Source organism: Lithobates pipiens, unplaced genomic scaffold (genome assembly GCF_037356315.1).
Source record: "Lithobates pipiens isolate NorthernLeopardFrog02 unplaced genomic scaffold, aLitPip1_a1.2 Scaffold_30, whole genome shotgun sequence".
Lineage (NCBI taxonomy): Eukaryota > Metazoa > Chordata > Amphibia > Anura > Ranidae > Lithobates > Lithobates pipiens.
In genome coordinates, this window is record NW_027507791.1 from 78929821 (window position 1) to 78955783 (window position 25963).

Below are 25963 nucleotides of genomic sequence, written 5' to 3' on the forward strand. Positions count from 1 at the left end.
GGTGTATATAGATGGTGATGAGTGTACAGAGCTCCTGAGCCTCAGGTAGGTGGGCTGTACGGAGCGGACGGTGTCCGGTCTCCATAACGATCGCTCTCCGCTCTCCCCGCACAGCCGGCGTCTCCTCCGCTCACACTCACCACCTGCAGCCACCCTGCCCGGCCTAGCCCGCCCCTCTCTTCCTTCCCCGCCCCCTCATGAATATGAATGACGCAGCGGCGCCCGCGAGTGGCTAGGTGGGCTGTCAGTCTGGCGGCTCACATGTTGGTTTGCCTGTGCTGGGAGAGCTGGGAGAGCGATGTGCGGAGACGGCTGGGGAGCTGCCCTGACGATCCATCCCATGTCTGTGCGCTGCTGCTAGACCGCCCGATGCCTTCACTCCATGGCCGCCCGCCGGCCGCCTCTCCCCTGAGCCCGCCGGCCATGCACCATAGAGCCGGGGGCGGCGGACACCTGACAGCGGTGGGCTTCCTCCTCCTAACTTTCTGGCTGCAGGTAAGGCGGACCCCCCACCCTCCTCCTCCAAGCACCCCGCTACCAGGGCAGGGGGGACCCCTCATCAATAGCAGGGGGGCGATCACTATGGGGGAGCAAGAAGTTTCCATGGAGGGGATCGGGGCACCTAATGCGAAGATCTATTTATAACATTTATTTATAGAACATTTTATATTTCTTTATATCTGATATTTATTCTTTAGGTCTCTCATGCCTGCAGACTGCGCTGTGCACCGATTGCATAGGAGGCTAGATCTGTCATCAGAGCTAGAACCCTATTACATTTTTTTTTTATTTTTTTGTATAGTTATAGAATTTTTTTTTTTTTCCATTAAAATTTTATAGGAAAAGTCCTTGTATAATATATTTTTCATGCTTGCAGCAGCACTTGCATTGCATAAGAGGTTACATCTCAAGCAAAATCACATATATAAATAAAATCACTTTAATTTTTTTTTTAATTTATTATTGCTTTGCTATACCTATCTACTAATGCTGATCTGCCTTCTATGTAATCTCTTGCAGCAGATCAGCTCTAGAACTATATGACGGGCAGCAGAGCCCTATGGAATGTATACGTTGGGAGTGCTGAGCTCTTTAAAGTCCTGTGCCCAGTCCCTCCTGCATATGTTTGCATGCTGCCCAGGATCCTCTGTATTCCTGATCTGTATGACCACCCAGATCCAGACGTTATCTGATTGCAATGTATACCTATGCAAAAAAAAAAATCCAAATTGGATAAAGTCTTTGCTGCTCCATCAAGCTGGTGGATTTTAAGATTTCTTCTTCTTGGATTATAAAGGACAATTAGTTTTGTGTGTGTGTATATGTATATATATATATATATATATATATATATATATATATATATATATATATATATATATATATATATATATATATATATATATATATATATATATATATATATAAAATTATGGTATAATAAAGGCACATTGTTAATCCAGGGTGCTCAACTCTCTAGGGCGCCTGGTGCTATTTCATGCAGTATAGGAATAGAGTGCTGCAAAGGTGGTGGTGGGGGTCATCATGGGCGACGGAGGGTCGCAGCCTGCCATTGATAGGTTGCAATTAATGTGTATTTGTCCCGCTCCATGGGGGCGACGTGTAAACGCGTTCCCGGAGCAGCTCCCAGGGCTCCGTAGTGATGTGTGCTTCCATTTGATGTGTTATATTTAGGCTTCCCAGTCCACGGGCTATTTCGAGCTGCAGCTGAACTCACTGAAGAATGTCAATGGAGAATTGTTGAGCGGGGAATGCTGCGACGACCTGAAGAGCGCCCACAACCAGGACTGCACCAAGGATGAATGTGACACCTATCTCCGAGTGTGCCTCAAGGAGTTCCAGGCCAAGATCACCCCCACGGGACCATGCAGCTACGGTTCTGGACTGACTTCGGTGCTCGGTGGGAATATTATCTATTTGAGCAACAAATTTAACCAGCTGGGGAAAAACCCTGGAGAGAATGGCAGGATTATTATCCCTTTCCAGTTTGCATGGCCGGTGAGTAGGACCTTTTTATACATCTAGATCTCCTATTCCGATTTCCTTGCAAGGTTTGTGTTCTGTAACGTCTATAGAGGACAGGATGGTCATCTTCCCTCTGGTGTCGAATGGTTTAGAATTTTGCAGTCTAGCTCAAGGTAAAGGAAACAAAATCTGACTTTTTTTTTAGAGGCTGAATTGTGATTGATGGATTTGCCTGGAATTGATCTTGGGTTAGTTCTTGGACTGACTGGCTGGCAGGTTGTAGCCGTTGGTCCTCCTTTGTGTTGAAGCCTGTATCAGCTTTGTGTGTAGTGTTGGGTGTTTTTTTTTTTTTTTTTTTTTTTATCAAAAACTGTCACTTTCTACCCCCTTCCCAGTGAAAAAGTTGTGTGGATATTTTTTTTTTTTCTTTGTTCAGCGCACACCGGTGATTAACCTTCTCTGCAAAGAAATTGCTTGCCTACAATTCACCTGAGTTTGCATGGATACCAAGCACCTGGGTGTCTTGTAACACCGGTTTGAAGATTAGAATGTGCAAAGGGAGCAGCACGGAGTGTACACGCTGAATTGTTAGGAAAGGTTGCTAGTTTAGATGCTGGCTATAATATATATATATATATATATATATATATATATATATATATATATATATATATATATATATATATATTTATATTTTTTACACTTTTTTATAAAGCAGAAATGATCAGTGAGCCGTCGAAGGTGCAGCAGTCCTTAAGCCGCTGAAGTCCAGGGATTGATTTTTAGTTTACGTTCAGCACCTTAAGCGACTTCTAACTCTCTTCTATTCATTTTGGAAGCCTCAGATAAATGCATTTGTGCTGAAGGCTTGATTGGTGGGGTGAGGCTGGGCTGTAGGTTGGGTGAATGTGTTTTATACCTGGGGGAACTGAAGACGGAGAATGCAGCCTGCAGAGAGAGAGCGAGAGGCTGGCTCTGTGCTGGATAGACTCCTCCAGGGAATGCATTGTCACCTTGGGGGTGTGTTGCGCAGTTGGCTCGTCGCCAGCATAAGGCTTTGAAACGAGGAGGGGAGGATGAGGCGATTGCGACACGAGCGCATGACGTGTATGTGTTGAAGCACACTTCGTAGATTAAGTTTTTGAAGCAGGCCGCTTTCCAAGTTCAGGGGCGTGTGTGAAGCAGAGCCATTTGCGGAAAGCATGCCATGGGTCGGCTAACTGTCGTCGCTATCAACAAAACTCTGCACCGAACTGTGATTTGATTGCTTTGGGAGATCTGGTTTAGGATACAGAAAGGAGGCGAGGGGCAAATATTTACATGTTTTATATTTATAAAGGATTGTCAAATAGTGTGGGGTTTATTTATTTGCTGTCTGTTTGGGTGATTGTGTATATACAATAAACAGAGACTGGTTTAATTTTAAGGGCTGGTTCTTGTCTGTGCTTTTAGGTGCATTTCCATTGAACTGTATCTAACTTGGCTCACAGGTGTCAATGAGGCCTTAGGGTCACATCTTTGTCCACTTTTGGCTTTTTTTTAATTTTTTTTTTTTTGTGCATTTTTAACATTCATTATAGCACGTTTAATTTTACGTCTTATGTGTTAATGCATATTGTCATGCACTTTTGGTTTGGCAATAGGGATTGATTTTGTGCAGTGACATCTTTATTGTGGACTTTTTTTATTAGTATTGTGATTATTATTAGTACTGTGCTCATATTTATTGTTGTGATTATTATTATTATTATTGTGATTATTATATACAGGATTTATAGAGCGCCAACAGTTTTATGCAGTGCTTTACAAAATACGGGCAAACAATACAATTTAATACAGTAGGGCCCTGCTCATTACATCTTAGTGACTAAGTCTAAGGCCCCATACACACTATTAGATTTTTTTTTTTTTTTTTCAAATTTACCAAAACCATGTAGTGCAAGGACCTGCCTGATTGCATACAAATTGCAACTCTTAAGGTTTGACCTCATATTATATGGTTTTGGTAAATCTGAAGACAAAAATCTGCAGAAAATCTAATAGTGTGTATGGGGGTCTAAGGCTGGCCATAGACAGTGCAAATTTCTTTCCTGCAGCCACGGGTTGCTGGAAAGAAATGTGCACGATTTCCCCATCAACACAGACGGCACTGACGGAGAATCCCTCCTGCCGAGTAAGGATGAGCTCTGGCGTGTTTGCGCACTGCACGTGCAGAGCCCGCCAGGAAGTCGGTGCAGCACTAATCACAGGCAATGAGACATTTCCCCGATGTGCGGCTGCAGAGATCGGGAAATGTCTCACTGCCTGTGATTAGCGCAGCCCTGCGCCGACTTCCTGGCGGGTTCTGCACGTGGAGTGTATGAACCCGCCAGAGCTCATCCCTACTGCCAAGCCATTGTATGCTCCTGGCAGGAGCGGGCAAGGAAGCCATCCCTGCCGTGAGAAGACTGTGATTATTGCTAGCCTCTTTAGTAGCCTATTGCGATATTCAGAAGAAATCCGAAACGGGCAAGCTGGTTGTACAAAGTTGATCGATTTGATCAACTTAATACATTTAGCTTGCCCATTAATTGTTTGAATCTGGGCTGTTTTGTGCTGTACTGGCTAAGATTCGAACTGTGGCCTGCCTAAGAGGGAGGGCCAAGAGAGATGCAATAACCGAGGGAGATGGGCTGATGAAGAAAATAAATGTATAGTTAAGTGGGGGGTGAAGAGGAGTTTTCAGGGATCGTCTGAAAGGGGACAGATAGGAGATAGCTGGGCAGATTAGGGTAGGGAGTTTGAGGATGGGAGGGGCTCTGGAGAAGTCCTGGAGGCGAGCATGGGAAGAGGTGACAAGGGACTTTGAAGGGATCTTCTTCCAGGGACTGACATTGCATGAAAATACATTGAAACACATTATACGTGGATTTTCATGGCTTGTTATAAACTCAACACATGCCTCACTTTTCAAAATGGCCTCACTGGATTACATGTTACTATGACGCATCTGTTTTACTATCTGATGCATGTGGTAAAATGTGAAGGTGTGAACAAGGCCTAGGCATTACCCCCCCCCCCCCCCCCAAAAGTATACTTGGTTGTATAGTGTCCCCCTGGTATTCACAAACTTCATGCTAAATTATCTCTGTCTATTGGCTCTGTGGTCAATAGCCGGGTCAGTATGGTTAGAGGAAGGACGCCCACACATGGGAATTATGCAAACTTCATGCAGATAACGTCAGTGGAAATACATGCTTGGTTCGCTAGTCTGGCAAGGCCAGGTACTAAAGCACTTCTCTGACTGAATTGCTTTGTCATCAGGGTAGACAACCATGGCGCTCCACCTATTGTGGCACTACAAGTCCCATGAGGCATTTAAAGGCTTACAGCCACAGCTATGACTCTGAGGCATGATCAGATGTGTAGTTTTATCACAGCCAAAGTGCTGAGGTTGCTGTAGATTGAGTTGATTTGTTCTATAAAAACATGGCAAATTAAGTTGTTAATGGTGACAAAAATGAACTGGTTTCACCTCCTATAATATGTGCGCAATGGTTGCTATGGGCAACTTTTTTTTTTTTTTTGTTTGTTTTTTTTCTCCTTGGAAACTAGTCCTTGTTTTTATTCAGAACAGTTGGGGTATTTGGTTGCTATAGGCAACATCTCTAGTTGTTTGCCTTCATTTTGAACCCCTGGTGTGTGTATAGGCCGTAAGTATGCAAGGTTGTGTGCATTAAATGTATCAGCAATATGGTTGCTATGGGCAACGGGTCTCTTATTGGTTTAATTTATGACAACTGGTGTAAACATAAAGCTTCTGTCATAAGCAACGAATCCTGAGCAGCCAATCTGGTTATATCTTCATCAATTGCCCATATTTAATAACTAATGCTAATCTAATATGCAGTAACCCATAGCAACCAAAAAGCATTCAATTTGCTGATCTTGGACCAGGACAACCTGCGTTTTGATTGGTGGCAGCACTTTAGATGTGGCCATTTATTGCAAAAAGTAATTTAGTTGCCGTGGGCAGCAGCCTTATGTTTGCTTCAGCTGGTGCATGTTTATATCTGTAAATGTATAGAATGAGTCTTTTCTGTTGTCAAGGGAAACGCGTTCACTGACGCCTTAAGCCTCATTCAAATGGGATGGATAGGCGGTTAAGCGCTGTATCTGGATGCAGCGGTACTCTGTGCTATGACCACATACAAACCAGACAGTTGGCCACGGCTAGTCAGTTCATAATCGCACGTTACACGTGAATCGTGCCGGCCATACAGGATATATATCTGTGCATATGTAAGGGGCTAGTTTCTCCACCACAGGCTGCCAGTGTGAATGTGCCTCTAAAAAATTGGATTCTGTGGTTTGTTTACTTGGTAGAACTTTTCAAAAGAGGGGTGTTAATATATGTACACCAATCGGCCGTAACAATATGACCAACTGCCATAACCCGCCTAGGCATGGACTCCACTAGATGAAGGTACGCTGTGGTATCTGGCACCAAAGCCATCAGTAGGGGGTCATTTAAGTCCTGTAAGTTGTGAGGTGGGGCCTCCATGGATCGACTTGTTGTTCCAGCACATCCCACAGATGTGTGATTGAAATTGAGATCTGGAGAATATGGAGGCCAATTAACACCTCAAAATCATTGTTTGTCTAACAATTCTTGTATTCATTACAGCAGGCCACTTTCTTCTATTGCTCCATGATCCATTTTTGATGCTTGCGTGTCCATTGTAGGTGCTTTTTGCTGTTGACACGGGTCCGCATGCGCATCTTGACCAGTCTGTGGCTTGCAGCCCCATACACAACACACTGTGATGCACTGTGTGTTCTGCCAACTCTCTGTGGGAACCAGCATTCATTTTTTTTTTTTTTTTTTTTTCAGCAATTTGAGCTGCAGTAGCTCTTCTATCAGATCGAACTAAACAGGCCGGTCTTTTCTACCCACAGGCATCAATGAGCCTTGGCCGCCCATGACCCCATTGCGCGGTTTGTCTTTGTCCACCTTTGGTTGGTCCTGACAACTGAAGACTGGGAACACACCATAAGAGTTGCAGTTTTGGAGTTGCTCTGACCCAGTCATCTAGTCCTTACAATCTGGTCTTTGACAAAAGTCGCTGAAATCCTGAAACTTGTCTATTTATTTTTTTGTTCTCTTGCTACCTGGTATAGCTTCACCCACTTTCAGATGCCATTGTAATGAGATAATCAATGTTCACTTTACAGATCAGTGGTCATAATGTTATGGCTGGGGTGTATGTGTGTGTACACACACACACACACACACACACACACACACACACACACACACACACACACACACACACACACACACACACACACACACACACACACACACACACACACACATATATATATATATATATATATATATATATATATATATATATATATATATATGTATGTGTATGTATGTATGTGTATGTATGTGTGTGTGTATATTTTTACACACTTTAACATGTACACCTATATATGTGCACTTACAGGTATTAAGGAAATCTGATGGCTTTCTTTAGTAGCAGTGTGCTTTATGCTCTCTATCCAAAGATTCAAGCACGTTCATAAAAAGGTATATTTAAAAAAAAAAAAAAAATGCAAATAAGCAAACGTGTGTTTTTTTTCTATATTCAGTTTATTTTTATTTTATGGGGGGGGGGGGAGGGGGGGTTGTAAGACTGCAGTAATGCCATTCCATGCAGTCATCTGTCCCATTACTGTCTTTTTTTTCTAAAGAACGACCGGTCTCCAGTTCTCCTCTGTCAGAAACCCAATCCGTGTGTGAGTCTGAGGCATGTCAGTGGTGTGGGTTGTGTGTGAGATTAAAGCGTATTAAACACACAGGTCTCACCAATGGCTCATGTAACTGGTCTGCTCCCCTCCCCCAGCAGTGCCCCCTCCTTTACTCCCCCCCCCCCCCCCTCCTCTTTGACGGAGACAGGTGTCGTCCAGCGCAGATCACATGTGATCTCTTGACTTGTCCCCCTTTCCAGAAATCCTCCGCTCTAAATTTACTCCCAAGTGTTGATGAAATGTCTTCATTTCATGTAACATTGGCTCTGCTTACACTCCGGGATTGACACTCCTGAAGCCATTTTATGAAATGGGAACCTTGTCAAGAATCTGTTGCTGCATTTGATATGTTTAATTTATGTCGGTGTGTCACTGGGTGGACTTGTGTAGCTTTAGGCCAGGCTTGCTGGGTCATTTCTGCATATTTTTTTTTTTTTTTTTATGAACGTGCTTAAATCTGTGGATTGAGGGCATAAAGCATGCAACGCTCGTAAAGAAAGCTATCGGGTTTCCTTTAAGTGCGCATATATAGGGATGTGTTTAAAAAAAATAAAAATTAATGTGTGTAAGAAAAAAAAAAAATATATATATATATATATATATATATATATATATATATAATTTTTTTAATTAAAAATCTAGTCTTTTGCTTAGAAATGTCTTTCCTGCAATTTCTTCTGACACCTCTTCCTGATCTCTGGGCGCCCTCTGTCCCATCTCACCAGACGATCCCAGACTGATCCCCCCCTGCTAAGTCGGATCAGAGCGGAAATGGATGTCACATGTGACGCATATCATGGAGGGGAGACAGACCATGTAATCCTTATGGGGGCGCTGCTTGTAAATATACATGCGTTCGCCCTTATCCACCCATAGCCATTCAGATACTAAACGCAGGACTGGACACAAACTTCAATCCAACGAACCCAAACGGACTGGGATGTAAACAGATGCAACATATGTTAGTCCATTTTTGATCCATCTGATCATGGGTTATAGACCGACGGAATGCCTGTGTGTAGCAATTGTGGAGTCTGGTTCTAAGTGAATGGCATTGCTACTGAACAATGTGGAACTCTACTGCTACCCCTCTGAAAAGTGTTCCACGGGGATCACTTTAGGGGGAATTTTGACAGGAAGGGAGATGGTGACATCATTGCCTCCACTACCTACTTTAACCTTGAAAATGGTGACCTGCAACACGGCAACTGCATGTGATTGTGGCACTGCTCCTTTCGCTTGCAGTACAGCTGCCAAATACAATAATTTTGGCTGCAGTTCTTAGTTTAGGTGGGCAGTAAAACTGTGGCTCAGCTGTGTGTGTGTGTATATAATGTATGTATATATAGAATTTTTTTTTTTTCAGCAGACGTTTAAATATGTATTATACTTCAGCGGGAGCGCAGTCCCGACACCCCCAGCGATGCCTTGCTAGGAGTGTGTCTTCTATTGCTGGGGGGGTCAGTTGTTCCTGAGAGAGATCTATTGTTGCTAGGGGGGAAATTTTGTTGTGGGTGGTCCATTATTAGAGGGCCTTTCGTTACTGGCTGCAGGGGATCTATTTTACTGCTTACCAAATTCCATACAAATTATCTAGCACCACTATTCTGAGAAAATATATCCATCTCCCTATAGATGTGTAAAAGTTATTTTTAATTTTTATTTTTTCTCCTAAGGGTGTCAATGCTGTCCTTTCTGAAAATGCAAGTTACCTGGCTATCATGCCATACTATGTCTTCTTTCCTTTCAGTCACTGGCCTACTGGATAAGGATCTCTGTAGGTCAGAATACAAACTTGTTCCAGTTCTATGGCTGGCGCTATAAAAGTGCCTGTAATAAATATGGATCAACACAATAGCCAGGTGACTAGCATTTTTAAAAGCACTCCATTACTTTTAGAGGTTTGCGCGTCACAGGAGTGTTTATATCAAAGCTCTTTGACAAAATCCTCTGGATCTTGGACAAAGACTATGGTACTCTCTGGGGTCCATACAAGTCTTGGCCGTCATGGAGATGCAGAAGAATGTGAATATCCAGCATGGCTGCCTCCCCCCACATATAAACTTTTGGTAGGCTTCAGTAAATGTACATCCTTTCCCTGTTACTCCTCATCAGCCATTAGAAAGTGCAGTTCCCACAGTGTACAGATGAATGACCAGCAGCACTAATAGACCTTTCCACAAGGACACCAGGGGTTGGCACATGGTTCTGCGCACGTGTCTATGTGCATTGGGATCAGTCATTGAAAAGCACCCCAGACTTGGGGTGACCACACGTCCCAGATTGCCCGGGACAGTCCTGAATTTTGCAGGTCTGTCCCGGTACTTATATTCCAGGACAATAGTGTCCCGGAATGAAACAGACACTGCCACCCCCGAGCCAATCTGCTTCCCCCAAAAAAGCCAACACGTGACCGCAGTACTTGTCCTGGCCGGGAATGTCTGGAGGCGCACAATCTCCACCCCCTGCTTGTGATTGGAGAAATTATAATTTGTGTCTAATCACTGTGCTGTGATTCACTACAGCGCAAGAGTATTTTTTTGGAAATGAAATGGGGGGGGGGGGGGGGGAGGGGGGTTGGCCCTGAATGGCAGTTTGGAAATGTGGTCACTCTACCCAGACTGTATTGTTCAAGGCTACAAGAACAACGCACTAACGCTTTTCTTGCAATTTCCGACATGTGCAACAAATAAAGGTTTTGCTTCAGTGCGATACTTTTACATTTTGGCACGATGCACCAAATTGGTGATTGTAAAAATGGCGGTTAATAAGTATGTTGCACATGTAACTATCATGCAGGCAAGAGTACATCTAAACCTACAGTCACTTTTTGTGAACACGTGTTTTGTAAACTGGTGCAATCAAGTAAAAATGCATGTTGCGCTTGTGTTTTCATTTGTTAATGGCAATGGCACTGTTCCAATTTTGTGGTGCTGCACCGATTTGCAAAAGTAGTTCCTGCACTACTTTTGCAGATTTCAGGTGCGAATTCAGTAGACACCTGTCCATGACCTTGCTACTTTGAAAGTGCGCTGCTTCAAGTGAAGTAGCGTGATTTTAAAGTAGCATCAATGTGAACCAGGGCTGAATAAGGTGAATTTGGTACAATATTGCCTCTTCGGCAGGTACATGAATTGAGTGCAAGTTGCGGCGTTTGTTGCTTGGATGTAAGATTTGAGGGTCTACAACACTCAGTCCCCTTTCACACTGGGGTGCTTTGCAGTTGCTACAGCACTAAAAATGGTGACCGCAAAGCGCCCTGAAAGAGCCGCTTCTGTCTCTCCAGTGTGAAAGCCCTGAGGGCCTTCACAGTGGAGCGGTGCGCTGGCAGGACGCTGAAGTCCTGCTAGCAGCGTCTTTGGAGTGGTGTGTGTGTATACCGCTCCGGCCCATTGAAATCAGTGGGTCAGCGTGGCCACACCACTGCAGTAGCGCTTTGCGGGTGGTTTTAACCCTTTTCGGCCACTAGCAGGGGTTAAAGTGGAAGTAAACTCCCCTATCGTTTTCAGCCAAGGAAGCTGCCATCTTTGCTTCTGTTTAATCTTCAACTGCTATGGTGCTGCACATGTGATTCGTTATGACACCAGCCATTGGATGGTTTGATAGTTTGGCTGAGAGCACAGCCAATGTGCAGTTAGCATTCCCAGCATGCCTTTTTTTTTTTTTACTGTTTAAATCGATGGGTTTACTTCCACTTTAAAAGCGTCTGACTACCTCCGCAAATACCGCTGACGCTGCCCCAATGTGAAAGGGGCCTTTAATGAATTCCAGGTTATGTGCCTCGTGGTGTGCTGGCTTAAAACAAAATTATGCTTTCCTGTTAAAATACAGCTTATGGTACATCAACAGTCCATTTGAAAGGAATATGTGGTCTTCATTTTACCAAACCCACAACAGTACCCACGTTGATCGGCTGTCCCCCCCCCCCCCCCCCCACAACACATTCATGGTTGCGTCTGACCAGTTGTACTATCGCTCTCGGTGATCATGGTAAACAGAATAGATGGCCACAGAAAAGATTTTCTGTCCTTCCACGGGTGGAAGGAAAGAATCTCTTGATTTTTTTCCCCCCATCAAGTCATCGTGCCTCCTGATGCCCTATTGTATTCTGCCAGTAGGGGGCATAGAGAGCATTCCCAGCCAGCAGAATGCAAGGATTACCACTAGTGACTATAACTGCTGGCAGCAACTGTATGTAGAAAAATCCCATCTACTGGTTGTACCTTTTTAATTGATCGATCAACTTGGGTACACTCATCCGGTCCCATTTATAGACAGGATATTTGAACAGTCTATGGCCAGCTTTACTGGGAGGGTACAGATGACTGTAAACACCTGACAGGGATTCTAATCCCTCTCCGCTGTATCCAAAGCTAAAAGTATTGTTTTTAGTTTATATTTGCATCCTTGCAGCGACAGAGCCACTTCAAGGGAGTATTTTTTGTCTTTCTGGTGTTCAACTTTAAATGATAGCAGAAGATAAATGCATGATGTGGCTGCAAAACTAGCTATGGATCAAGTGATCGGTCTACATATTTGGACCAGTGGAGAAGGAGAATGCTGTAGCTGGTGGCTTGTCTCCGGGGACAGACGGTCAATTCTTCCCCGATCGGGGTCAGCCCAAGGACTTGAATGTGTGTCTATTGATGATCGTCCCTTCATCTGGCTGTATCAGTGGAGTCGGGCAAATGCTCTATTGCGTCTGTGTCAACTGTCATTCAGTATAAGATTTGACTTGAAGCTTAAAGCCCTGAGTACGTGGTTCCCTAGCAACCGGCAATAAGTAACCAATTATGTGCCCTGTGGACAGAAGCTTCAGAAACGAAACATCTGTTCAAGTTTCACCTGGGATAAGATAGTCGGGTTTTAACTGCAGACTTCAAAAAATCTCCACCGCGGCCATTATAATAAATCGAAAATCGATAATTTGCGTGTTTCTGTATTGGATTTATTTTTTCTTAAATTGAAAAGCAGGACCTTTTTTTTTTTTTTTTATTTATTTATTTTTTTATTTTATTTTATTTTATGCCATCTGTGACCAACTACTGTTCAAAATCTATTTTTAATATCTCTATTTTTGGTGCATTTCCTTTGGTAATCAAAACAAATGTATCCTATGTGGATCCACATCTTGTATGATATTTTATTCAGATTTGGTCCATCTGGTGTGTAGCGTAATATCCAACGCGCGTTTACTACAGGGTTTTTTTTTTTTTTGCTTGTTGGACACATAAATGTAATGCTACAGCTGGGGAGGGTGGGACAGCTTGGTGCGCTGATTGGTTGTCATGCTGGTAGAAAGGGTTATAGGACTTTCCTGTTAGGAGGACTGATATATAATATTGGGGGGGAGAGAAAAATCTGGTTCACTCTTTAACAGCGTGATCACAACTACTCTCCCCCCCACTCCTTTCATGTCACCAGCTGAAGCTTCTATCAGATTGTCACTTGTTGACATTGAAGAAAGGGGTGTGCCAACTCGCTCCTTCCAGGTTACTTCCTCAAAGATTGAATTGTCAGGTTGCTAAGCAACAGGATAGATGTCAGCGTTTAAAAAAAAAAAAAAAAAAACCCAAACGCTGAGAAAAAAAAAAACTGCCAGCAGCATATGGATGACAATTGTTCTCCATGGCACGAGAGAAGTTACAGCTGAAATTATTTGATATTTGTTTTAAGTCGCTCTTGTGTAATATTACATTGGCTAGGACTTTTTAAATAAGTTTTCATTTCAAATTTTCATGAAAAAAAGTGAACTGTGCTCTGTCCACCCTGCACATAGTGGCTGCGATGTCCCGCGCTGCCAATGTAATGTTCCTTAGGCCGGCTCAGATTGGGTGTTCATCAAAATGCTTACTTTGACAAGCACTCGTTGGTTGGCATGACTGCGCTGACCGATACGAAGTGCTTCTTCTTTGATTAAGATGTCCCAGAAGAAAGAAGTCAGAGATGCGCTTTGCATTGGTCAGCACGCTTACATGGCTGGGCTGTCCAAAGAGCAGGGCTTGACAAATGTGCTTTGAATCTAGGCGCCAGCGAAAAAAGTTAGGCGCCAGGTTTTTTTTTTTTATGACTTTGCGCAAACTCAGGTGGGAATATCAGATTCAACCTCTGTGGTCATATATTGTCCTCGTGGAGAAGGCTTGCAGATAGGGGCAAGGAGGTGGCATGTTTGGGGGGGGGGGCGCTTTCTTTCTCAAGCCTGCCCAGAATCCGTATCAGAAAATGTATGTACAGGGCTGTACGCCACATGGTCATGCATATGGCTTGTGGGACTTGATATTTTTTGGCATGAATTAGTTGGGTTTTATAATTGGATCTTTTTTATATATGCAATTTGTTTATTAGCACAAGGATATATATTATATATTATATTGTATATTATATATTATATTTTTTTTTCTATTCACATTGGTCAGAATGTAATGATGACTTGACCTATTTGGCAAAATAGTTTTTAATGGAGATCCCATTTAAAGTGTCTGCTTTTCCAAAAATGACCCTTGCCTCTTGTATGGCTTGAAGGGTTTTTTCACCTTTACCAGAAAACTACCTATGCAGAATTGCAAATCCACAAATCCTTTGGCAGGTAAAGCAGTTCCTGTATGGAAATTCTAGAATAAATAAGCCTTAAAGGGTCTTCTGGTCATATTGTAAAGCGTTCCCAGGACTGATTATATTTCACATCTTCGGTGTTCACATTTAAGGTGATGTTATTATGGCAGCAGTGCTTTGAACCCACTCAGTTCCCAGTAGCTCCATGAGCTAATGATGTGCGCAGTACATATAATTAAAAGGAAAGGCTTCTCTTGCTGCACGTCTGTGGCATATCCGTACTTACCAGCAGGCACATGGCTCATGCATTAGGAGTTTAAGCAAGATTTCATTGATTTGCATTGGCTGATGGTTTATACTGTACTTTTCATTATAATCCATTTGAAAAGTATATGAACTGTTCTACCCATGTATAGATTGTCCCTATAAATTGTGGTAACGTGGTCCGTAAAGCTCATTGTAAAGTCCTATGCAGTGAATATTTGCATCATTAGGGTTGTATAAATGTTGTGGCGTGTTTTTTTATTTTTATTTTTTTTTATATATTTTTTATTTTTTTTCCTTTCACTGTACTTCATTTAAATATACAATATTCCTCAGCCACAAAGATGAATCCACTCTGTGTACACCCAATGCCTATATGAACCTAGTTGTTACCTTGTAAAAGTAGCAGCGACATCATTGAGCTGTGGGAGGGACCCAGCCTCTCTGCCTGCTTAAAACTACATTAGGGGGCGGAGACCAGACTAGTCACCCTGCACACGGAGAGAGCGCAGTAGTGACAGGTCTTTATTACAGGAAGCTCTTGCACAGAGGCAAAGTTTGTGGGTATATTTACACCATATGTGGTAAGACTGCGTTGGACGTCTGAGATTGGCGCATCACCTCTGTGGTGTTTCAAGCACAGCAGCTGGTGTGAATTGGCCTTTTCCAGGTTGGATTTGATTTAAATTGAGTCAATTTAGCCTTGGTTTCCACTATTGCGACCTGAAGGTCGTGCAATTTTTTTTTTTTTTTTTTGCTGCGGCTTAAAGCCATGCCTGTGTATTCTTGAGGTCTGTGGACCTCATGGCGCATCACAGTGGGACCAAAGTAGCGCGGGGGCTACTACTTTGAAGTCGCTGTGACTTCAAGTTGCACAGATATGACTGGTATTCTTTGGAAATCATGGGGTACGACTTGTCATGCGGCTTTGCAGTCCCAAGTTGCACTAGTGGAAAAGTAGCTTGAAATCACGATTTAAATTGAGTGGAAAGGCTTGATTTTAAGCAGCGGAGGCAAGTATGATGTGTGTTTAAAGCAGGGGTCTCAAATGGGCGGCCCTCCAGCTGTTGCAGAACTACAAGTCCCATGAAGCATTGCAAGGCTTGACAGTCACAAGCATGACACCCACAAGCAGAGGCATGATGGGACTTGTAGTTCAGCAACACCTGGAGGGCCACCAGATTGAGACTCCTGGTTTAAAGGGTTACTAAACTTCTTTTTTTTTTTTTTTTTTAAATGTCCCTATCTCGCACGCGCATACATACCTATCATAGTGTGGGAGGAAACGAATACCCAGAGGAAACCCTCATAAGCACCGGGAGAATATGCAAACCTACTATTCACGTAGATCGTGTCCTGACTTGGATTCCAACTGGGAACTCTAGTGCTGCAAGGCAGAAGTGCTAAACACAATGCCACTTTCCTTGGCAGATGGCGCTGGCCACCGTTTAACCCACTTCCTGTTATCCAGAGGGTCCATTGGGAGAAGGTTTTTACCTTTTTTATGCATGAAGGTAAAAAAGTAATTACTCCTTTAGAACCACTTTAAAGTATTTGTAAAATATGCTTTTGCTTGCTTTGTCTTGACAAATTAAAGAGTATATTACCCCACAATTTCAAATTCCTAATGTCTGCTGTACCATGTACTTGTGTAAAAAGTATCCTGTTCTTTTGTATTCCTTGCGTGAAATACCTGGTGAATTCTGGCTGTGCTGGGAGACTAGCCTTGTGCTGACACTGCAACACTTCACTTTGAGATTGTCCTGCTGTTTCTCCACCTCCACCTCTCCCTCCTTATGCTGCTCAGAACAGAGATCACTTATTTAGGGAAAAAAGTGTGGTGTGTGTATATGGATGGCTATCTTATCATTTTCTGTTTTAATGGGTTTCTTTACAAGGTAAAAGTTCACATCTTCCAGGCATGGAAATGTTGCATAGTTGCATTGTTCCAGCTTAGAGCAATGTAAATAAGGATATATTTTACCGCACCGATCTTGTGGAACTAGACAATCACTGTAGTCACCACCACTACAATATTTCTTGCTTTTAGGACCTGCACCAAGCCAGTGCCCTGCTGCATAGTGACCAGAGGATCTCGCTCAGCAGAGGAGCCATTCAGAGAAAACTTTGTATTTTGTTTAATCAATGCAAAGCATTCTCTGATTGGACAAGGGGAGGGCAGGGCAGTGATGGTCTAAGATATGTGAATTCCTTTGACCTTCCCGGGATAGAGCTACACTATTACTGTATTGGGATATGGGAACGCTGTACAGGAAAAAAGTGAACTAAAGCCTTTAATTTTATAGCAGATTTGTTTTTATTTGTGTTTTAAGAGGTTGTGAAAGGTCATTTAAAAAAAAATAAAAAAAAAATAAAAAAATACAAAAATGTCTATACTTACCTGCTCTGTGCAAAAATACACTTCAATGAATTAAGAAAAAAAACTAAACAGTAAAGTTAGCTCAATTTTTTTGTATAATGTGGAAAATGTTACGTTGAGAATCGTGATCTTTATTCTAAGCAAAAAAAAAAAAAATTGGGATTCTTGTTTTATCCTGAATTGTTCAGCTCTAGTAAAAACTAAGAGGGGAAATTCCATTAGAGATTTCCTCTTCTGTTGTGTCTTAAAGCCTCATGCACACGAGACGCAGTTAAACGCGCGTTCAGATGCAGTTGGACAGTTTTTTCAACTGCACCTGAACTCATTCAATGTTATCCTATGTGTCCATGCACACAGTCTCGTTTTTTTCCGTTTATATGCAGTTGCGTTTAATCTCGTTTTTCCAGAAGCAAAAAAATGCGTTCAGAAACAAAAATTTCTGCGTTTCAGACGCAAAACGCGGTAAAACGCGGCAAAACGCCGCTACCGCCTTTAGCCGCGTTTGCGTTTATATGCGTTTTTAAAGGTGACCTTTTTTTTACATTAAAAATCTCAAAAATGATGAAAAACCATTAGAAAAATATTTTAAACAATTGCAATTGCAAGTGGACAATCCACAACTTGTGGCAAGTGACGTGGCAAGTGGACAATCCACAACTTGTGGCAAGTGACATGGCAGGTGGCAAGTGATGTGGCAAGTGGACAATCCACAACTTGTGGCAAGTGACGTGGCAGGTGAAGTGGCAAGTGACGTGGAAAGTGGACAATAGACAACTTGTGGCAGGTGACGTGGCAAGTGACCTGGCAGGTGACGCGGCAAGTGACTTGGCAGGTGACGTGGCAAGTGGAAAATCAACAACTTGTGGCAGGTGACTGGCATGTGACGTGGCAAGTGGACAATAGACAACTTGTGGCAGGTGACGCGGCAAGTGACCTGGCAGGTGACGCGGCAAGTGACTTGGCAGGTGACGTGGCAAGTGGAAAATCAACAACTTGTGGCAGGTGACTGGCATGTGACGTGGCAAGTGGACAATCCATAACTTGTGGCAGGTGACGTGGCAAGTGGACAATCCACTTGTGGCAGGGGACGTGGCAAGTGACGTGGCAAGTGGACAATCCACTTGTGGAAGGTGATGTGGCAAGTGACGTGGCGAGTGGACAATCCACAACTTGTGTCAGGTGACGTGGCAAGTGGACAATCCACAACTTGTGGCAGGTGATGGGGCAAGTGATGTGGCAAGTGGACAATCCACTTGTGGCAGGGGATGTGGCAAGTGACGTGGCGAGTGGACAATCCACAACTTGTGTCAGGTGACGTGGCAAGTGGACAATCCACAACTTGTGGCAGGTGATGTGGCAAGTGATGTGGCAAGTGGACAATCCACTTGTGGCAGGTGACGTGGCAGGGGACGTGGCAAGGGACGTGGCAAGTGGACAATCCACAACTTGTGGCAGGTGATGTGGCTGGTGACGTGGCAAGTGGACAATCCACATCTTGTGGCAGGTGACGTGGCAAGTGATGTGGCAAGTGGACAATCCACTTGTGGCAGGTGACGTGGCAGGGGACGTGGCAAGGGACGTGGCAAGTGGACAATCCACAACTTGTGGCAGGTGATGTGGCTGGTGACGTGGCAAGTGGACAATCCACAACTTGTGGCAGGTGATGTGGCAAGTGATGTGGCAAGTGGACAATCCACTTGTGGCAGGTGATGTGGCAGGGGACGTGGCAAGGGACGTGGCAAGTGGACAATCCACAACTTGTGGCAGGTGATGTGGCTGGTGACGTGGCAAGTGGACAATCCACATCTTGTGGCAGGTGACGTGGCAGGTGACGTGGAAAGTGGTGTGGCAAGTGGACAATCCACAACTTGTGGCAGGTGATGTGGCTGGTGACGTGGTAAGTGGACAATCCACAACTTGTGGCAGATGGCATGGCAGGTGACGTGGAAAGTGGACAATCCACATCTTGTGGCAAGTGACGTGGCAGGTGATGTGGCAAGTGACGTGGCAAGTGGACAATCCACAACTTGTGGCAGGTGATGTGGCAAGTGATGTGGCAGGTGATGTGACAAGTGGACAATCCACATCTTGTGGCAAGTGACGTGGCAGCTGACGTGGCAGCTGACGTGGCAGCTGACGTGGCAGCTGACGTGGCAAGTGACGTGGCAGGTGACGTGGCAAGTGACATGGCAAGTGGACAATCCACATCTCGTGGCAGGTGACGTGGCAGGTGATGTGGCAAGTGACGTGGCAAGTGGACAATCCACAACTTGTGGCAGGTGACGTGGCAGGTGATGTGGCAAGTGACGTGGCAGCTGACGTGGCAAGTGGACAATCCAAAACTTGTGGCAGGTGACGTGGCAAGTGACGTGGCAGGTGACGTGGCAAGTGATGTGGCAAGTGGACAATCCACAGCTTGTGGCAAGTGACGTGGCAAGTGGACAATCCACAACTTGTGGCAGGTGACGTGGCAGGTGAAGTGGCAAGTGACGCGGCAAGTAGACAATCCACAACTTGTGGCAGGTGATGTGGCAAGTGACGTGGCAGGTGATGTGGCAAGTCACGTGGCAAGTGGACAATCCACAACTTGTGGCAGGTGATGTGGCTGGTGACGTGTCAAGTGGACAATCCACAGCTTGTGGCAGGTGATGTGGCTGGTGACGTGTCAAGTGGACAATCCACAGCTTGTGGCAGGTGGCATGGCAGATGACGTGGAAAGTGGACAATCCACATCTCGTGGCAAGTGACGTGGCAGCTGACGTGGCAAGTGACGTGGCAAGTGGACAATCCACTTGTGGCAGGGGACGTGGCAAGTGACGTGGCAAGTGGACAATCCACTTGTGGAAGGTGATGTGGCAAGTGACGTGGCGAGTGGACAATCCACAACTTGTGTCAGGTGACGTGGCAAGTGGACAATCCACAACTTGTGGCAGGTGATGGGGCAAGTGATGTGGCAAGTGGACAATCCACTTGTGGCAGGGGATGTGGCAAGTGACGTGGCGAGTGGACAATCCACAACTTGTGTCAGGTGACGTGGCAAGTGGACAATCCACAACTTGTGGCAGGTGATGTGGCAAGTGATGTGGCAAGTGGACAATCCACTTGTGGCAGGTGACGTGGCAGGGGACGTGGCAAGGGACGTGGCAAGTGGACAATCCACAACTTGTGGCAGGTGATGTGGCTGGTGACGTGGCAAGTGGACAATCCACATCTTGTGGCAGGTGACGTGGCAAGTGATGTGGCAAGTGGACAATCCACTTGTGGCAGGTGACGTGGCAGGGGACGTGGCAAGGGACGTGGCAAGTGGACAATCCACAACTTGTGGCAGGTGATGTGGCTGGTGACGTGGCAAGTGGACAATCCACAACTTGTGGCAGGTGATGTGGCAAGTGATGTGGCAAGTGGACAATCCACTTGTGGCAGGTGATGTGGCAGGGGACGTGGCAAGGGACGTGGCAAGTGGACAATCCACAACGTGTGGCAGGTGATGTGGCTGGTGACGTGGCAAGTGGACAATCCACATCTTGTGGCAGGTGACGTGGCAGGTGACGTGGAAAGTGGTGTGGCAAGTGGACAATCCACAACTTGTGGCAGGTGATGTGGCTGGTGACGTGGTAAGTGGACAATCCACAACTTGTGGCAGATGGCATGGCAGGTGACGTGGAAAGTGGACAATCCACATCTTGTGGCAAGTGACGTGGCAGGTGATGTGGCAAGTGACGTGGCAAGTGGACAATCCACAACTTGTGGCAGGTGATGTGGCAAGTGATGTGGCAGGTGATGTGACAAGTGGACAATCCACATCTTGTGGCAAGTGACGTGGCAGCTGACGTGGCAAGTGACGTGGCAGGTGACGTGGCAAGTGACATGGCAAGTGGACAATCCACATCTCGTGGCAAGTGACGTGGCAGGTGATGTGGCAAGTGACGTGGCAAGTGGACAATCCACAACTTGTGGCAGGTGACGTGGCAGGTGATGTGGCAAGTGACGTGGCAGCTGACGTGGCAAGTGGACAATCCAAAACTTGTGGCAGGTGACGTGGCAAGTGACGTGGCAGGTGACGTGGCAAGTGATGTGGCAAGTGGACAATCCACAGCTTGTGGCAAGTGACGTGCCAAGTGGACAATCCACAACTTGTGGCAGGTGACGTGGCAGGTGAAGTGGCAAGTGACGCGGCAAGTAGACAATCCACAACTTGTGGCAGGTGATGTGGCAAGTGACGTGGCAGGTGATGTGGCAAGTCACGTGGCAAGTGGACAATCCACAACTTGTGGCAGGTGATGTGGCTGGTGACGTGTCAAGTGGACAATCCACAGCTTGTGGCAGGTGGCATGGCAGATGACGTGGAAAGTGGACAATCCACATCTCGTGGCAAGTGACGTGGCAGCTGACGTGGCAAGTGACGTGGCAAGTGGACAATCCAAAACTTGTGGCAGGTGACGTGGCAGGTGACGTGGCAAGTGACGTGGCAGGTGACGTGGCAAGTGATGTGGCAAGTGGACAATCCACAGCTTGTGGCAAGTGACGTGGCAAGTGGACAATCCACAACTTGTGGCAGGTGACGTGGCAAGTGAACAATCCACAACTTGTGGCAGGTGACGTGGCAAGTGACGTGGCAGGTGATGTGGCAAGTGACGCGGCAAGTAGACAATCCACAACTTGTGGCAGGTGACGTGGCAGGTGACGTGGCAAGTGAACAATCCACAACTTGTGGCAGGTGACGTGGCAAGTGACGTGGCAGGTGATGTGGCAAGTGACGCAGCAAGTAGACAATCCACAACTTGTGGCAGGTGATGTGGCTGGTGACGTGGCAAGTGGACAATCCACAGCTTGTGGCAGGTGGCATGGCAGATGACGTGGAAAGTGGACAATCCACATCTCGTGGCAAGTGACGTGGCAGGTGATGTGGCAAGTGACGTGGCAAGTGGACAATCCACAATTTGTGGCAGGTGACGTGGCAGGTGATGTGGCAAGTGGACAATCCACAACTTGTGGCAGGTGATGTGGCAGGTGATGTGACAAGTGGACAATCCACATCTTGTGGCAAGTGACGTGGCAGCTGACGTGGCAAGTGACGTGGCAGGTGACGTGGCAAGTGACATGGCAAGTGGACAATCCACATCTCGTGGCAAGTGACGTGGCAGGTGATGTGGCAAGTGACGTGGCAAGTGGACAATCCACAACTTGTGGCAGGTGATGTGGCAAGTGACGTGGCAGCTGACGTGGCAAGTGGACAATCCAAAACTTGTGGCAGGTGACGTGGCAAGTGGACAATCCACAACTTGTGGCAAGTGACGTGGCAAGTGGACAATCCACAACTTGTGGCAGGTGATGTGGCTGGTGACGTGGCAAGTGGACAATCCACAACTTGTGGCAGGTGATGTGGCAAGTGATGTGGCAAGTGGACAATCCACTTGTGGCAGGTGATGTGGCAGGGGACGTGGCAAGGGACGTGGCAAGTGGACAATCCACAACGTGTGGCAGGTGATGTGGCTGGTGACGTGGCAAGTGGACAATCCACATCTTGTGGCAGGTGACGTGGCAGGTGACGTGGAAAGTGGTGTGGCAAGTGGACAATCCACAACTTGTGGCAGGTGATGTGGCTGGTGACGTGGTAAGTGGACAATCCACAACTTGTGGCAGATGGCATGGCAGGTGACGTGGAAAGTGGACAATCCACATCTTGTGGCAAGTGACGTGGCAGGTGATGTGGCAAGTGACGTGGCAAGTGGACAATCCACAACTTGTGGCAGGTGATGTGGCAAGTGATGTGGCAGGTGATGTGACAAGTGGACAATCCACATCTTGTGGCAAGTGACGTGGCAGCTGACGTGGCAAGTGACGTGGCAGGTGACGTGGCAAGTGACATGGCAAGTGGACAATCCACATCTCGTGGCAAGTGACGTGGCAGGTGATGTGGCAAGTGACGTGGCAAGTGGACAATCCACAACTTGTGGCAGGTGACGTGGCAGGTGATGTGGCAAGTGACGTGGCAGCTGACGTGGCAAGTGGACAATCCAAAACTTGTGGCAGGTGACGTGGCAAGTGACGTGGCAGGTGACGTGGCAAGTGATGTGGCAAGTGGACAATCCACAGCTTGTGGCAAGTGACGTGCCAAGTGGACAATCCACAACTTGTGGCAGGTGACGTGGCAGGTGAAGTGGCAAGTGACGCGGCAAGTAGACAATCCACAACTTGTGGCAGGTGATGTGGCAAGTGACGTGGCAGGTGATGTGGCAAGTCACGTGGCAAGTGGACAATCCACAACTTGTGGCAGGTGATGTGGCTGGTGACGTGTCAAGTGGACAATCCACAGCTTGTGGCAGGTGGCATGGCAGATGACGTGGAAAGTGGACAATCCACATCTCGTGGCAAGTGACGTGGCAGCTGACGTGGCAAGTGACGTGGCAAGTGGACAATCCAAAACTTGTGGCAGGTGACGTGGCAGGTGACGTGGCAAGTGACGTGGCAGGTGACGTGGCAAGTGATGTGGCAAGTGGACAATCCACAGCTTGTGGCAAGTGACGTGGCAAGTGGACAATCCACAACTTGTGGCAGGTGACGTGGCAAGTGAACAATCCACAACTTGTGGCAGGTGACGTGGCAAGTGACGTGGCAGGTGATGTGGCAAGTGACGCGGCAAGTAGACAATCCACAACTTGTGGCAGGTGACGTGGCAGGTGACGTGGCAAGTGAACAATCCACAACTTGTGGCAGGTGACGTGGCAAGTGACGTGGCAGGTGATGTGGCAAGTGACGCAGCAAGTAGACAATCCACAACTTGTGGCAGGTGATGTGGCTGGTGACGTGGCAAGTGGACAATCCACAGCTTGTGGCAGGTGGCATGGCAGATGACGTGGAAAGTGGACAATCCACATCTCGTGGCAAGTGACGTGGCAGGTGATGTGGCAAGTGACGTGGCAAGTGGACAATCCACAATTTGTGGCAGGTGACGTGGCAGGTGATGTGGCAAGTGGACAATCCACAACTTGTGGCAGGTGATGTGGCAGGTGATGTGACAAGTGGACAATCCACATCTTGTGGCAAGTGACGTGGCAGCTGACGTGGCAAGTGACGTGGCAGGTGACGTGGCAAGTGACATGGCAAGTGGACAATCCACATCTCGTGGCAAGTGACGTGGCAGGTGATGTGGCAAGTGACGTGGCAAGTGGACAATCCACAACTTGTGGCAGGTGATGTGGCAAGTGACGTGGCAGCTGACGTGGCAAGTGGACAATCCAAAACTTGTGGCAGGTGACGTGGCAAGTGGACAATCCACAACTTGTGGCAAGTGACGTGGCAAGTGGACAATCCACAACTTGTGGCAGGTGACGTGGCAAGTGAACAATCCACAACTTGTGGCAGGTGACGTGGCAAGTGACGTGGCAGGTGAAGTGGCAAGTGACGCGGCAAGTAGACAATCCACAACTTGTGGCAGGTGATGTGGCAAGTGACGTGGCAGGTGATGTGGCAAGTCACGTGGCAAGTGGACAATCCACAACTTGTGGCAGGTGATGTGGCTGGTGACGTGTCAAGTGGACAATCCACAGCTTGTGGCAGGTGGCATGGCAGATGACGTGGAAAGTGGACAATCCACATCTCGTGGCAAGTGACGTGGCAGCTGACGTGGCAAGTGACGTGGCAAGTGGACAATCCAAAACTTGTGACAGGTGACGTGGCAAGTGATGTGGCAGGTGACGTGGCAAGTGATGTGGCAAGTGGACAATCCACAGCTTGTGGCAAGTGACGTGGCAAGTGGACAATCCACAACTTGTGGCAGGTGACGTGGCAGGTGACGTGGCAGGTGACGTGGCAAGTGAACAATCCACAACTTGTGGCAGGTGACGTGGCAAGTGACGTGGCAGGTGATGTGGCAAGTGACGCGGCAAGTAGACAATCCATAACTTGTGGCAGGTGATGTGGCTGGTGACGTGGCAAGTGGACAATCCACAGCTTGTGGCAGGTGGCATGGCAGATGACGTGGAAAGTGGACAATCCACATCTCGTGGCAAGTGACGTGGCAGGTGATGTGGCAAGTGACGTGGCAAGTGGACAATCCACAATTTGTGGCAGGTGACGTGGCAGGTGATGTGGCAAGTGGACAATCCCCAACTTGTGGCAAGTGGACAATCCACAACTTGTGGCAGGTGCCGTGGCAAGTGACACGGCAAATGCAAGTGTACAACTGCTCTCTATGCTGCTGCTGCTCACTCTGATCAAAATAGCAGAAATAGTTAAAAAAAATGCTTTGAGAGCTTGGGGAGGGTCTACATGATGTTATCTTTATAAACGCGTCTAAACGCGTCTAAACGCGACATGCAAACGCGGCAAAACGCGCGTTTCTAAACGCGCGTTTCAGCTTTTTTTTAACAGAGGTTTCATCTGCGTCTCGTGTGCATGAGGCCTAAGGAGAGGAAGTGGCTCAAAATCTTCCCAACGGAACAGACAGCAAAAAAAGAAAATATTTAAAAAGTTTTCCAAGCTGAATCTGATATAAGGTTTTGGCTGTATGTAGACTTTATGGAGCTCAATGCAGCTCTAGTCCAGGTGGATTTTGCCTGCTCTGGTTGTAGTGTTTTTGTGCTAGATTTTCTTTATCTCTCTGCATGGATCGGTAATAGGAAAGTTAGTGGATTGAAAATATCTCGCCTGTTCATAGGCAAGGTGTATTTGATTTAAATCGCTAGTAAAAAGGCCCGGTTTTAAAATCGCTAGTAAAAAGGCCCGGTTTTAAAATCGCTAGCAAAAAGGCCCGTTTTAAAATCGCTAGCAAAAAGGCCCGGTTTTAAAATCGCTAGCAAAAAGGCCCGTTTTAAAATCGCTAGCAAAAAGGCCCGTTTTAAAATCGCTAGCAAAAAGGCCCGTTTTAAAATCGCTAGCAAAAAGGCCCGGTTTAAATCCTCCTTTTTAAAGAGCGGCTGTCATCTCTGTCCCGCAGCGGCTCCTCCTCTGACCAGCTGTTAACTCAGCCAGTCCCATTCA

The 25963-nt window shown here is 46.3% G+C and overlaps 1 protein-coding gene across 2 annotated transcripts in view; it reads left to right on the forward strand.

Moving 5' to 3' along the window:
* Positions 1 to 261: 261 nt before the first annotated feature.
* The window catches only part of JAG2 (jagged canonical Notch ligand 2), a 121403-nt gene continuing 95701 nt past the window's right edge, over positions 262 to 25963 (forward strand). Inside the window, exons 1-2 of one of the 2 annotated variants that reach the window (XM_077464485.1) lie at positions 262 to 495; positions 1696 to 2019. In XM_077464485.1, the coding sequence (XP_077320611.1) occupies positions 262 to 495; positions 1696 to 2019 (558 nt within the window). The remainder of the gene's footprint in view (positions 496 to 1695; positions 2020 to 25963) is intronic. The other variant, XM_077464486.1, reaches the window with a different exon arrangement.